Source organism: Gastrolobium bilobum, unplaced genomic scaffold (assembly GCF_033153095.1).
Source record: "Gastrolobium bilobum isolate Gb01-03AN ecotype WA unplaced genomic scaffold, APGP_CSIRO_Gbil_v1 utg14709, whole genome shotgun sequence".
NCBI lineage: Eukaryota > Viridiplantae > Streptophyta > Magnoliopsida > Fabales > Fabaceae > Gastrolobium > Gastrolobium bilobum.
Genome location: NW_026897963.1, coordinates 330866 through 344618, shown reverse-complemented (window position 1 = coordinate 344618; position 13753 = coordinate 330866). Strand labels below are relative to the sequence as shown.

The window sequence follows — 13753 nt, the reverse complement described above, 5'->3', positions numbered from 1 at the left end:
AGATGACCGACCCACTCGCTTATGATGCAAAGGAATTCCCAAGTATCTTCCAAGATCCGCAGTCAAAGAAAAACCAAGAAGCCCACTAAGATGGTTTGCTTGAGTATGACCCACATTCTGAGAAAAGAAAACTCTAGTCTTACTATGATTGACTTTTTGACCAGATGAATCACAAAAGATATGTAAGGCCTGTTGAATTATTAACACTTGCTCCTGAGAAGCTTCTGCAAACAAAAGGAGATCGTCAGCAAAAAATAAGTGGAAAATTTGTGGAGCTCCCCTTTTAATCCTCACTGGCTTCCACCTCCTGTGATCCACTGCCTGAGAAATGAGATGGGCTAGTCTTTCCATGCAGAGGACAAAAAGATAAGGAGAAAGAGGATCTCCTTGTCTTAAGCCTCTAGTTGGCCGAAATTCTTTAGTACAAGCCCCATTCCAAAGAACATTCATAGTGCAAGATGAAACACACAACATAATTAGTCTTATCAAATTTTCAGGAAGCCCTACATCAAATAGGGTATCCTGAAGGAAATTCCAACTGATCCTATCGTATGCTTTCTCAAGATCAACCTTGATCGCCATCCAACCTTTAGATCCTCTCTTTTTCCTCATTGAATGGATTAGCTCTTGATCATTTATGACATTATCCGTACCTTGTCTACCTCTGATAAAACTGCACTGATTAGGCATCACCAGCTTGTCCATCTGCAATTTTAAACGGTTAGCAACAATTTTTGTTACCGTTTTATAAATATTTCTTTGGCTAAATGCTTCCTTTTACAACCTCTTCTTGCGAAGTTATAAATAATAATTAAAGATGCAGATGAATTTATATTGATCTAACAACAATAAGTCATACATTAAACTTTAATTGTTGATTTATGTCAATTTAATGATTATGATTTCTTAAGTTACACTCATTAATTAATTATTAATTTTTAATAAATCATAACTGTTAAATATACAAACATCAACAATTAAGATTTAATGTAAGACTTATTATTCTTACGTCAGTATAAGTTGATACTATCACATAATTAAATAATTGCTAACAAATACATACCGAGTGTTTTCCAACATGTAAGTAATTTGCTAGATGTGGTTTAGGAGGTTCAGTTAGCTGGAATAGAGATTAGAAATATGGGGCAAACAAAATTCTGTTTTCAATCAGGTAATTAAATTTCTTAATACTCCTTAAATTATGAGCCTTGGAGTGTTATCCTTAATTATATGTTGAAAATTCTTCCCATATTTAATTCGAAGCTGCTGATGCCCTGTACTTTCTTTTATTTTTTATTATTGGTGCCTTATATTTCTATTTGGATTTTCAGTTGCAAATTTTAGGTATGTTTGTTGTTTTCATTTTCAGTTAATATAATTATACTAATAGTTGTAAAAAATATATATGTATGTTGTTTTGATCTTGTTTTCCTTTTTGGAAATATTTGATCTTGTTTTCCGTTTTTAAGAATTTGCAAAGGAAATAATCAAGACAACATTATTTCTTGTTTTCATTTTTAATTCATATATATTTACTTATAATTACCTTTAATACAACTTTTTTACTATTTTCTTGTGAATTCTTTAAAATAAAAAATAAAATAAAAATGGAATAGTATTTTTTAAATTATTAATAAAAATATATCAACTGCAAATAAAAATAAAATTTAAGAAAACGCATGTATGTTTTACCAGAATTTATTTCACTACGTCGATGTTCGTGCAAAATGAAAAAAGAAGCTTCCATATCAAATTTAAGCATCAAATATAATGTTTTGTAAGTACCAGATGGAAGAGAGAAAAACTATACATAATACATTGGGAAAGAGATTATTGAAATGATCGTGATGAGAGAGACATAACTATAACAGATGGGAAGGGATCAAACAATTTCATACTTTTTAGACCTCAGTTTATAATTCCAGGATCTTTCTGGTTCTTTTTTTTTCTCTGGGTCTTCTTCTTCTCCTCCCACACTCTTAGACATTCTTCTTTTGCCTCCTGTGAAGATGGCATGGCAACAAGAGGCAATAGAAGAATGCCTAGGAATGTGGGAGAAAAAAAAAAGATTCAGAGAAGGGAGAAAATTCAGAAAGACCCTGGGATTATAAATTGAGGTCTAAAAAGTATGAAACTGTTTCCAATCTGTTATAGTTATGTCTCCCTACCAAGATAGTCAAAATCCAAACTTCAGCCTCCAAATCCATATAGGGTTCTACCCTGTCTCTTGAGCGCGTAAACCAGTGTTGTCAAACCCGGCCCGACCCGGTCGGGTTGACCCGGGACCCGGTGACCCGGTGGGGTAATCGGTTTGGGTTGCACTTTGGACCGGTCATGCAATCAGCCCAGTATGACCCGGATGATCCGGTTGGGTTTTTACAGAACCTGTTGACCCTCCGGGTCTTGTAAACCGGTGCAGGTCAAATGCTTATATTAAAAAAAAAAATTAACTCCCTAAAAAGAACACGAGTTCGTCTTCTCACCAGCGAAATCACTAAAAAGAACACAGCCATAAACGTAAAAAAACATAAAATTCATCTGATCATTTTCACAGGTCCTTCTACTACTTCATCGAGTCACAAGGAAACCCTCAAGAGGACCTTGGTTGTTCTTCTCTTTTCGAAAAGGTATCTTTTTCAACATTTATCTCATCGAGTCATTGCTATTTTTTTTATTTTTTGGTTCCAAGTATATTTTTCCTTGATTTGTGTGAAGTATGTATGGTGTAGGTTGCACACACTGTGAGAATTACATACCTAAATGTTGGTCAAGATTTAAATGAGTTTAGTAGAGAAAGAGAGCTAATTGACACAACTTTGGCACCATGGCATAATGATAGCATGTAGTTTCATTCATTTGTTCTTATTTTGTGCAATTTACTAATTAAGTATGAACTTGTAATAGTGTGATAGGATAATTTTTGATCTTATTTAATGAATCTTACTTATCTCTTTTAGATATGGAGAATATTTTAAATTTATATATTTATATTTATATATATTTATAGATATTCGGGTCAACCGGTTCGACCAATGACCCACTGGTCTGACCAGTGATCCAGTATCCCGACCGGGTCGATGCTCGGGTCGGGTCTAATAACACTGGCGTAAACCACATCCATGGCCGTGACAGTCTTCCTCCTCGCATGCTCCGTGTAAGTCACCGCATCACGAATCACGTTCTCCAGGAAGATCTTGAGAACCCCTCTGGTCTCCTCGTAGATCAAACCACTGATCCTCTTCACACCACCTCTCCTAGCCAACCTTCGAATTGCGGGCTTCGTTATTCCCTGAATGTTATCGCGCAGGACCTTGCAATGCCTCTTTGCTCCTCCCTTCCCCAAACCCTTCCCTCCCTTTCGATTTGGAGCAGGAAGAGTGGGCATATGAATCTCAGTGTCTCTTCTTGATCTTGGCCGTTGGATTCTGATTCATCGACGGTTTTAGTTCATTATCCGTGGCTTCTTGATTGGATCATTGTCGAACGTTGATTAAGAAATTTGGACGGTAAGATTTCCTTATGTAGAGCAACTCCGGATTGGGGTTTATTGCCTTGGGGACCCGTGATCGCCAAGCTACGACAGCAAGTCAGCAACTACGCCTCCTAAACGCATTTGCTAATGACGACATTGTTGCTTCCTCTTCATAGCTGGCCGTGATTGTCTGGAAGATGCAATGCATTGGAAAGCTAGCTTGAGAACCTTCTTCACTGCCTTGTTGGAGGCTGAACTTCTTCTCAGTCTTGGGTCCATGGCAAATAAAGCACCCCCTTCTTTCATCATCTGCATTGCCTGCATACATGCAAATTATGTCTCTCTAATCAATTCTGCCATTCTTTGCACTGCGTCTTCTGCCAGTTTCATTGTCATATCATTATTAGATACTTATTTTCTGCATAACTATTTTATTCTAGCAAAACTAATTAAAATCATAGCACTGCGGAAACATGATTAAAGTTGAACGCATTTTGCAAGGATGACTAAATGGATCTAATTTTGACTCTCGGTTCAGCTTAAAAAGTTGTTTTTTCCTCTATAAATTTTTTTTTGGAACAGAGAAATTGAATTTGACATCTCATACGGTAACATCCCAAGCGCTGACGAAGGCGGGGAGTAATCGCCGGTGCGAAAGGGCATGGACAAGAAGCTGCTCTTGACAGGCTTCCACCGAGGGTTATATAATGACCCTCACATTTATTATGGATTTAATATTGAAGAATAATTTATATAGGTGGCTAAACTTGGGTTTAGACACTAGACAAAGAGAAATTTTATAGCTCATTTGTAATGGGCATTCTGCCTTAAATTGGAAAATAGGCTTCTAGGTGCTAAGAAGAGTAATGAGTGTTCTAAAGGCCTTTTGGGACTATCCTAAGACTAAGTGAATATGTGGAATTTTGTAGGAATTTGTTGAACAAAGAACCACCCCCTCATGACTTAATATGATTAAGTAAAAAGAAAATAAACAATAAAGTGTGTGTCTTTTATATTTACATGGCATTATATCATTTTATTGAGTTTTGTGTTGAATTCCTTCTCTAGGTATGCCTAGGGACTGTGAACGTTTGGATTTTCGTGGAGCAAGATAAGTAGCTTGTTCTTCAAGTAAGCAAATTGTAAAGCTCCAAGAGGTAAGATCTATGTTTATGGGGTTCGCTCCTACTTTGTGTTCCGCCATAGTGTACGGACTATGGTCAGGATGTATGATATGTATGAGATATATAATATAGATGCATTCATATAGAGCTATATGATGATGTGATATGATATGATTTGATGTGCTTACTTTGATATGATTTGATGTGTTTACTTTGATATGATTTAATGTGTTTACTTTGATATGTTTTGATGTTATTTCTGTAATGATATCTGGCTATTGATTCTATATGCACTGATGTCCGCTTGGGGTCCTCCCTTGGGACTGACTGTGTATATATCTGTTATATGTTGAGTTCCGCTTGGGATCCTCCCTTGGAAACACGTACGTCGATTTCCGCTTGGGGTCATCCCTTGGGAATGACGGCGTACGTCTCTGATAAGATATGTTTTGTTCTGATGTGATTATTGTGATGATTTTGTATATGATATTTGTTAAGTACGTTGATTCCCGCTTGGGTCATCCCTTGGGAATGACGGCGTACGTCTCTGATATGATATGTTTTGTCTGATGTGATTATTGTAATGTTTTAGTTACGATATTTGTTACGTGCGTTGATTTCCGCTTGGGGTCATCCATTGGGAATGACTGCGTACGTCTCTGATAAGATTTGCGTATATCCTTTGTTTAGTTATGATATTTGATTATATGATATGTTATACGAGATATGTTCAGTATAGTATAATATATGATGTTTTGTATATTATGTATCTGACTGTCATGCAGGAAGTGAGTCCAGGGTATGGAGAGTTCTCTATAAACCTGGAGCTTACTAGAGATTCGTCTCTAACCCCGTTTGGGGATATGATTTCAGGAACACAGTTAATTGAAGAGCCCTCATGGGACAAGGACACTACCCGTGGCTAGAGGTACTAGTACGAGGATATGGAGTTTTGGGTGGCTGGACGTTACTATCTATTATTTATGTTATTTCGTATTCCATTATTTTGTGGATCATGATGTCTGATCCTTTATTTTGTATTTGGTGTAACATCTCGAGCGCTGACGAGGGAGGAGAGTGATCGCCGGTGTAAAGAGGTACGGACAAGGAGCGGCTCCTGACAAGCTTCCAGCGGGGGTTACATGCATGTATGAATCGAATCGACACCCGAAAGAGAGGGATTCCAAAGGCTGTGCAGGTGTAAGACTGCACAGTTTGGGATAGCTTATAAGAATTAATTGGTACTACATATACTAATAAAATGCATCTGCTTTTCGGTAGCCCGAATCATAAGAACTCCACAGTTAAGCGTGCTTGACTTGGAGCAATTCTGGGATGGGTGACCTATTGGGAAGTTTTCCCGGGAAGTGTGCAAGTGAGAAAAAAGCACACTGAAAAGTCTCGTGTTAGTATGTGGGTATAGTCATTGATTCTTGAAGCGGCCGGGCATTACAAGTGGTATCAGAGCAGGGCCTCTTATCCAGTACGGTGTGGTTCGAGGACGAACCAGGCGGAAGCTGGTGGGCATGTAACATCCTGAGCGCTGACGAGGGCGGGGAGTGATCGCCAGTGTAAAGAGGCACGGACAAGGAGCGGCTCCTGACAAGCTTCCAGCGGGGGGTTACATGCATGAATGAATCGAATCGACACCCGAAAGAGAGGGATTCCAAAGGCTGTGCAGGTGTAAGACTGCACAGTTTGGGATAGCTTATAAGAATTAATTGGTACTACTTATACTAATAAGATGCATCTGCTTTTCGGTAGCCCGAATCAGAAGAACTCCACAGTTAAGCGTGCTTGACTTGGAGCAATTCTGGGATGGGTGACCTCCTGGGAAGTTTTCCCGGGAAGTGTGCAAGTGAGGAAAAAGAACACTGAAAAGTCTCGTGTTAGTATGTGGGGATAGTTATTGATTCTTGAAGCGGTCGGGCGTTACATTTGGCCTGTATATAGTTTGTGTATGTTTTCTGTTTTGATGCATGTACAATTATGTATTCAGGCATGTTTATATTCCGATGTAGTATTCAGTTATATGATTACATGTTGGATTTGCATGCTGTTAGACATAGTAGCACAGAGCCAAGTTATGCATGCGCCCATGGATGGGTATAGAGTCCTTTTTAGATATCTGGTATTTCAGAAACTATATATGGTATAAACTGTTTATCAGGAACCTTTGAGAGTGGGATTGACAAATCCCCAGTTGTCCAATTTACAGAGGTTACTCTGCCCGATTTTTGTCTTCGTCAAATACGAATTAAATTAGGAGAAGTATGCAACGTGAGATATTATGTGAGTTAAGAATAATTAGAAGTAAAAGTAAAAGAAAAAGTTAACTCGTATTTTCGAAAGTTAAGTCTTCCGTTGTTTCTGTTCGTATCATATGTATGTAAATTAAACCGGCTCGAGACGGGGATGTTACAGGTTACATGCATGAATGTATCGAATCGACACCCGAAAGAAAGGGATTCCAAAGAGTGTGCAGGAATAAGACTGCACAGTTTGTGATAGCTTATAAGAATTAATTGGTACTACCTATACTAACAAGCTGCATCTTCTTTTCGGTAGCCCGAAACGGAAGAACTCCATAGTTAAGCGTGCTTGACTTGGAGCAATTCTGGGATGGGTGACCTCCTGGGAAGTTCTCCCAGGAAGTGTGCGAGTGAGGAAAAAGTACACTGAAAAGTCTCGTGTTAGTATGTGGGGATAGTCATTTGATTCTTGAAGCGGCCAGGCGTTACAAGTGGTATCAGAGTAGGGCCTCTCTTCCAGTACGGTGTGGTTCGAGGACGAACCAGGCGGAAGCTGGTGGGCATGTAACATCCCAAGCGCTGACGAGGGCGGGGAGTGATCACCGGTGCGAAAGGGCATGGACAAGGAGCGGCTCTGACAGGCTTCCAGCGGGGGTTACATGCATGAATGAATCGAATCGACACCCGAAAGAAAGGAATTCCAAAGACTGTGCAGGTATGAGACTGCACAGTTTGGGATAGCTTATAAGAATTAATTGGTACTACCTATATTAACAAGATGCATCTTCTTTTCGGTAGCCCGGAACGGAAGAACTCTATAGTTAAGCGTGCTTGACTTGGAGCAATTCTGGGATGGGTGACCTCCTGGGAAGTTTTCCCAGGAAGTGTGCGAGTGAGGAAAAAGTACACTGAAAAGTCTCGTATTAGTATGTGGAGATAGTCATTTGATTCTTAAAGCGGCCGGGCGTTACACATACCATCAGATTTATTTTTCTATGATCCATGAATTTATTGACTGTACACGAAAACATGTTAGATAAAATCTAAACAGATCAAAATGAATCTTGTATCAGTTATACTACTATATCTTTCAAAATTTAGGAGGAACTATATGTAAATCCACCTTTGTATGGCCTTTCTTGAATAATCCAATAAGTAGATGTGCATGCATATATAGAATAACTGGGATACTGTACAAAATTCACTCTTTGCTTTCTGAATTTTGACTGAAATATAGTTGATATTTATAACTAGTTGAAACAGTCACAATATTCTAAAGTGTTGTGTTCATGTAATGAAAATACTATTTTGGTTCTTTTGCAGTTCTTTTGGTAGATTTAACTTACTTACCCATCTGATTGTCACTCTCTCATTGAGGGGTCTCTGTGGTTCAATGGGATGTCTTCCTGTCATCATTTCAACAAGCAATACGCCAAAGGAATAAACATCACTCTTTTCAGTGAGTTGATATGTTCTCAGGTACTCAGGATCCATATATCCAGCTGTTCCTTTAACTTGAGTTGAAATATGGGTTGCATTAGGGTCATCAGACAACCGTGCAAAACCAAAGTCTGCCACTTTGGCCCTTAGGTTCTCAGTGATTAGGATGTTTGATGCCTTGATGTCTCTATGGATAATTGGATTATCTGTCATTTAAACAATACAGATTCAGACATCCAGATACTTTCACCAATATATTGATGATTTGAGGTTAAGTGAACAAGACATTGCAAGGTTACTTGAAAAGATATTGAATATAGCCTTCCTGAGAGTACAGGTATATACATTACAATTATACAGAATTTAGATATGCTGTATCATATTTGTTCCTTTCTAATTTATTTATATGGACATACCTGTGTACATATGAAGGTATGTGATTGCACGAGCTACATCAATTGCTATGTCTAGACGTTCACCAATTTCTAGTCCATCTCCTCGAGTACCTGCATCAATAATTGATTATTTTAGGTCGCCACTGCACTATATTATTAAGTCATTGCATCTGAGTACTGTGTTATTGAACAATATATGCAACTACGCAAACCTATTTTGGTACATCAGGATTCAGGAACCTTCACCCCACCCAAACTACCTGAGCCAAGCCCTGGTTATACACTCAGCTAACATATACACGGAACATATATAGCTAGTACAGACATTCTGAAAGTACAAGAGAATGAAATTCCCTGTTGGAATTGAAGCACATTTCAAGAGCTGAAATGATGTGAAGCTCAACATTCTGAAAAGTTACAGATGAAAAGACTTGGACGTCTTATGAGTGTAAGAATAATAGAGAAAGGTTAGATCTTATATTTCTTTTATCTTCTGAGAGATGTCATTTGTAAATTTGGTAATATTAGAATAAAGGGTTATAATGATTAATGCAAAGAGGTAGTCCTGATTTTTAAGGGATAACTTTCTACAGAATGCATTTTCTTTCCAGTTTAGTTTATCCGAGTCTTTTGGCTTCTTGTTGATGTTTCATTTTCGTTCAACAACTATTATCTTCCTTGAGTAATGTAAAATTGGTTCTTGTGCCTAAACTTGAAGATACCAGATTATGATCATACATTTCATTTAGCTGTGTATGAAATTTAATAATTTGCTTTTTCATGTGATGATTGATGAATAAGAGACAGACCAGGACTTACCATCTAGATGCTCCCGAAGTGTTCCATTACCAACGTATTCAACAACAATGATCTTCTCATCTCCATGCTCCAAATATCCATATAACCTGACAAGATTCAGATGGTCTATTTTTGACAAGGTGTATATTTCGTTCTTGAACTCGTGCAAGTGTTTGTGTAGTACATCCTGTCAAGAAACTTCACTATATAAGGCTCACAGATAAAATCCCAAAAGAAAAAAGAAAATCATAAAAAATTGCTGTCTAGTGGTGAGCTATGCTTGTAAGCTTTGTTCAGTATCTGATGAATACGCTTCTCTTTCATCATCTTCAGTCATAATTGAACAAGGTCTATATAAATGAACACGTTCTAGAGATGGAAAATAGTCAAAAGATGAACATTATGCTATACCTTCTTGGCACGCTTCACTGCTACAATAGATCCATCATTAAGTTTTCCCTTATAAACTGTTCCAAACCCACCTTCCCCAATCTGATTATCTGGAGAGAATTTTGCAGTTGACCTGTAAATCTCTTCAAAGGAGAAGTTGCTAAGTCCAAGCTGTCCACTTGCAGTGCTAGATGATGCATAAGAATAAGAAAACTTCCATTTTGATGAATTCTTTTTTACTTTCAGATGACAAATCAGTTGAAGCTGCAAATCATGGCATATCATACTCAAATTTGGAAAATCTAACTTAAGAAGAATACTGCAAAAGCATTCATCACCTCATATTCAAGTGACTTTGCATCCAAACGTTTTTTGACACCCATGATCTGAATCCCATTACATTTTTAACATAAAGGGTTGACCATGAGCAAGCACAATAAAATCATTTCGAATCACCCAAATGTAAAACATAATTTTTTTTTTCATCAGACTTACATGATACCACCCCTCTGACTTTTGATATATTCTTTCTGCCATCACTTCCTACAACTTTTGAGGCTGTTTTGCTTTTACCAGAGAGAATCAATGTAAAAACAACAGCACATTTCTTGAAAAACTTCAGTGCAGGATTAGTCTTGGGAGTGTGCCTCTTTGTGTCATTACTATCTTGGAGAAAACCAATGTGTGATCTTTGGCTAGATTGATGCAAACTGGGGCTTGGTGTTTTCTTCATTTCTAGATGCTAGAGCTATTCAAGGTCCAGATGTATTCGTGTAGCTAAAATTTAAAAAGGATGGTCTCATACGCTTTTAATTTATGTGTTCTTTTTTTTTTTTCCGTATAATTTGTCTCCCTCGGACCAATTCTCCAAACAGATTTTGTTCCAGTCCAATGAAAATGAGTTGGCTGCGTTAGTAGTTTTTATCTTACAAGTTGACGATTTAAAAGACAAAGTCATACCAATACCAGTAAACATCCTACTATGTCAAAGGATCAGTGGGTATGATAAGAAAAAGGAAGGAAAAAACTAGCCTCACTTCGAGGGGAGGGTCCTCCGTTCAACCACAAGGGTGAATTTCCAGAATTTTCTTACTTTTCATTCATTCCCATCCCCTTTTTATACAGACCTTTTAACAATAGTAAAATAACGAAATGCAACAAACACACATAGCTCTTTTCACACGCACCTCCTAACAGAATACAACTCAGCAATACAAAATATCCTCACACTCACACCTATCATACTTCTTACTCCTAGTTATGGTTCTCTGCTTCACTGCATTACATAGCCCCTCATCCACTTGGGCTTCTCTTTATTTCTCTTAGACCTCCTACTCTTTGGACTGGGCTGGTAGCTTTCATATTCATCTTGGGCCTTGTTGCCCTCTTGATTCTGTTCTATCTCATTTATATCATCCCCTTGGTCTCGAAGAATCACCTTGTCCTCAAGGTGCAGATCCGGGTAAACCTCTATCATCTCAGACAATAGTTCCCACGATGAGTCCTCTGGATACAGCCCTTGCCATTGAATCAGCACGCGCGTGTACTCTGGATTCTCAGCTTCCTGTACATCCAGAATTGCCATAGGTTGAATGACTGGTTGGTTGAGAAATTCCTGTGAAGGTAATGATAAGGAACGTGCAGCATCGTCAACCTGATAATGTTTGAGCAAGGAAGCGTGAAAGACCGGATGTATTTTAGAATCTGGTGGAAGTTCTAACTCGAAAGCTACCTCACCTATACACTTGATGATTTTAAATGGCCCATAGAACTTCTTAGACAGTTTGTGACTATGGCGCTTGGCCACAGTGTTCTGTCTGTAAGGACGAAGTTTTACCAAAACCATATCCCCCAAATTGAAGGAATGATCAAGCCTTTTTTTATCAGCCACTTGCTTCATAATTCCCTGTGCTTTCAAAAGTTTCTTCTTGAGTATCTCCAGCATCTGCTCCCTTGAACCGAGGATAGAGTCCACAGCCTCCACACTACTAGTGCCAACCACATATTGTGGAATAGTAGGTGGTTCACGCCCATAAACCACTTGGAAGGGAGTCAAGCCTGTTGCTGAGTGAAGAGATGTATTATAACACCATTCTGCCCAATGGAGGTATTTACCCCAAAGCTTCGGCTGCTCATGATAAAAAGCACATAGGTATTGCTGTAGCACCCTGTTTAATACCTCCGTTTGTCTATCACTTTGAGGGTGATAAGCAGTAGACATCCTTAACTTTGTTCCACTCAATCTGAACAATTCTTGCCAAAAATGACTAATGAAGATGGTGTCACGATCAGAGATTATGCTTCTAGGCATTCCATGTAGACGGCAAACCATGTGAGCAAACAAGTCAGCCACCTTAGCAGCTGTGAAATTGGTGGGTAACATTCCAAAATGAGAAGCTTTAGAAAGCCTGTCTACAACCACAAAAATCACAGTACAATTTTGGAAAGAAGGCAGCCCTGTGACAAAGTCCATGGCTATATCCTCCCACACCTGTGAAGGGATTGGAATCGGTTGCAACAAACCCAAGGGCTTGGAAGTAGGGGTTTTGACTTGTTGACATATGAGGCATTTTTGAATAAATTGAACCACATCTTTCCTCATTCCTTGCCAAAAAAAATTGGAACTCAATCTGCTAAAAGTCTTAGCAATTCCCATGTGCCCCCCAAGAGGAGAAGAATGGTATTCTTCTAATAAGACTCTTTTGAGGGAAGAATTAACACCTATGTAAATGCGATCTCGAAACATGATAACACCATCGGCCAAGGAAAATTCCCCACCAAGAGAGGAAGCCTCGTTTAGCTGCTGCAGCAACTGTGATAACTCAGTATCAACATCATACTCTTCTTTCAATTTAACAATAAAATCAAATTGAGGAACTGAAATTGCCATGAATTGGTAACTAGGTTCCTGAACACGGGACAAGGCATCTACAACCTTGTTTTCTGGACCTGGTTTATAGACTATGTCATAATCATAGCCGAGGAGTTTGGAGAGGTAATATTGTTGATCGGGTGTTTGAATGACCTGTGTCATGAGTTCTTTTAAGCTCCTCTGATCTGTATGAATTGTGAACTTGCGACCCAACAAGTAATGCCGCCACTTCTTCACTGCCTCCACAATCGCATGCAACTCCCTAACATAAGTTGAAGCTTTCTGCATCCTCCCACAAAACTTCTTGCTAAAATAGCCAATAGGATGCCCCTGCTGCAAGAGGACGGCTCCCATGCCTGCACCAGAAGCATCTGTTTCCAGTAGAAATGGAGCTGTGAAATCAGGAAGAGCCAGCACCGGTGCCTGAGTCATGGCAATTTTTAATTTCGAAAAGGCTTCCTGCGCCGCATCACACCATACAAAGGAGTCCTTCTTGAGCATATCAGTTAAGGGTGCAGCCAGTGATGCATATCCTCGGACGAACCTGCGATAAAACCGGTTAGTCCCAAAAAACCTCTTAATTGTTTAATATTCGAAGGTTGTGGCCATGCCAGCATAGCTTGAATTTTTGCAGGATCAGGGCCCACCCCTTGATTGGAAATAATATGGCCGAGGTATTCTAAGGTGCTTTGCGCAAAGGAGCATTTTGACTGTTTCAGGAAGAATTGGTTTCTCAATAAGCACTGGAATGTCACCTCCAAATGTTGCACATGTTCATCCAGTGATTGACTATAAACCAAAATGTCATCGAAAAAAACAATGACAAATCGTCGAAGGTAGGGTTTAAATAACATGTTCATGGTAGATTGAAACGTAGAAGGAGCGTTACATAAACCAAAAGGCATAACTAAGTATTCAAAATGACCTTCGTGCGTTCTGAAAGCAGTTTTGGGAACATCACCTGGCGCCATACGAATTTGATGATACCCGGAGCGGAGATCAAGTTTGGA

General features: G+C 38.8%; 2 protein-coding genes across 2 annotated transcripts; both read right to left on the bottom strand.

Annotated features, from left to right (window-relative positions):
• Positions 1-2190: 2190 nt before the first annotated feature.
• Positions 2191-3412, bottom strand: LOC133311807 (histone H4-like). The gene is made up of 2 exons (XM_061512912.1): positions 3115-3412; positions 2191-2243 (listed from the first exon to the last, which is right to left on the bottom strand). Exons 1-2 carry the CDS (start codon positions 3383-3385, stop codon positions 2191-2193), a joined length of 324 nt encoding a protein of 107 aa, XP_061368896.1. The 5' UTR covers positions 3386-3412.
• Positions 3413-3616: 204 nt separating this feature from the next.
• LOC133311828 (calmodulin-binding receptor-like cytoplasmic kinase 1) lies at positions 3617-10604 on the bottom strand. The gene is given in 7 exon segments (XM_061512935.1): positions 3617-3790; positions 8199-8494; positions 8705-8794; positions 9503-9668; positions 9893-10108; positions 10110-10135; positions 10367-10604. Coding segments are annotated over 7 exon segments (1206 nt in total).
• Positions 10605-13753: the final 3149 nt, after the last annotated feature.

Excerpts from the sequence above, each read along its gene's own strand:
- LOC133311807 (XM_061512912.1), bottom strand. The coding sequence starts at position 3,385 with ATGCCCACTCTTCCTGCTCCAAATCGAAAGGGAGGGAAGGGTTTGGGG. Across the intron at positions 2,244-3,114 it reads GACTGTCACGGCCATGGATG|TGGTTTACGCGCTCAAGAGA; the intron begins TGGTTTACGCCA and ends GTTTGACAACAC.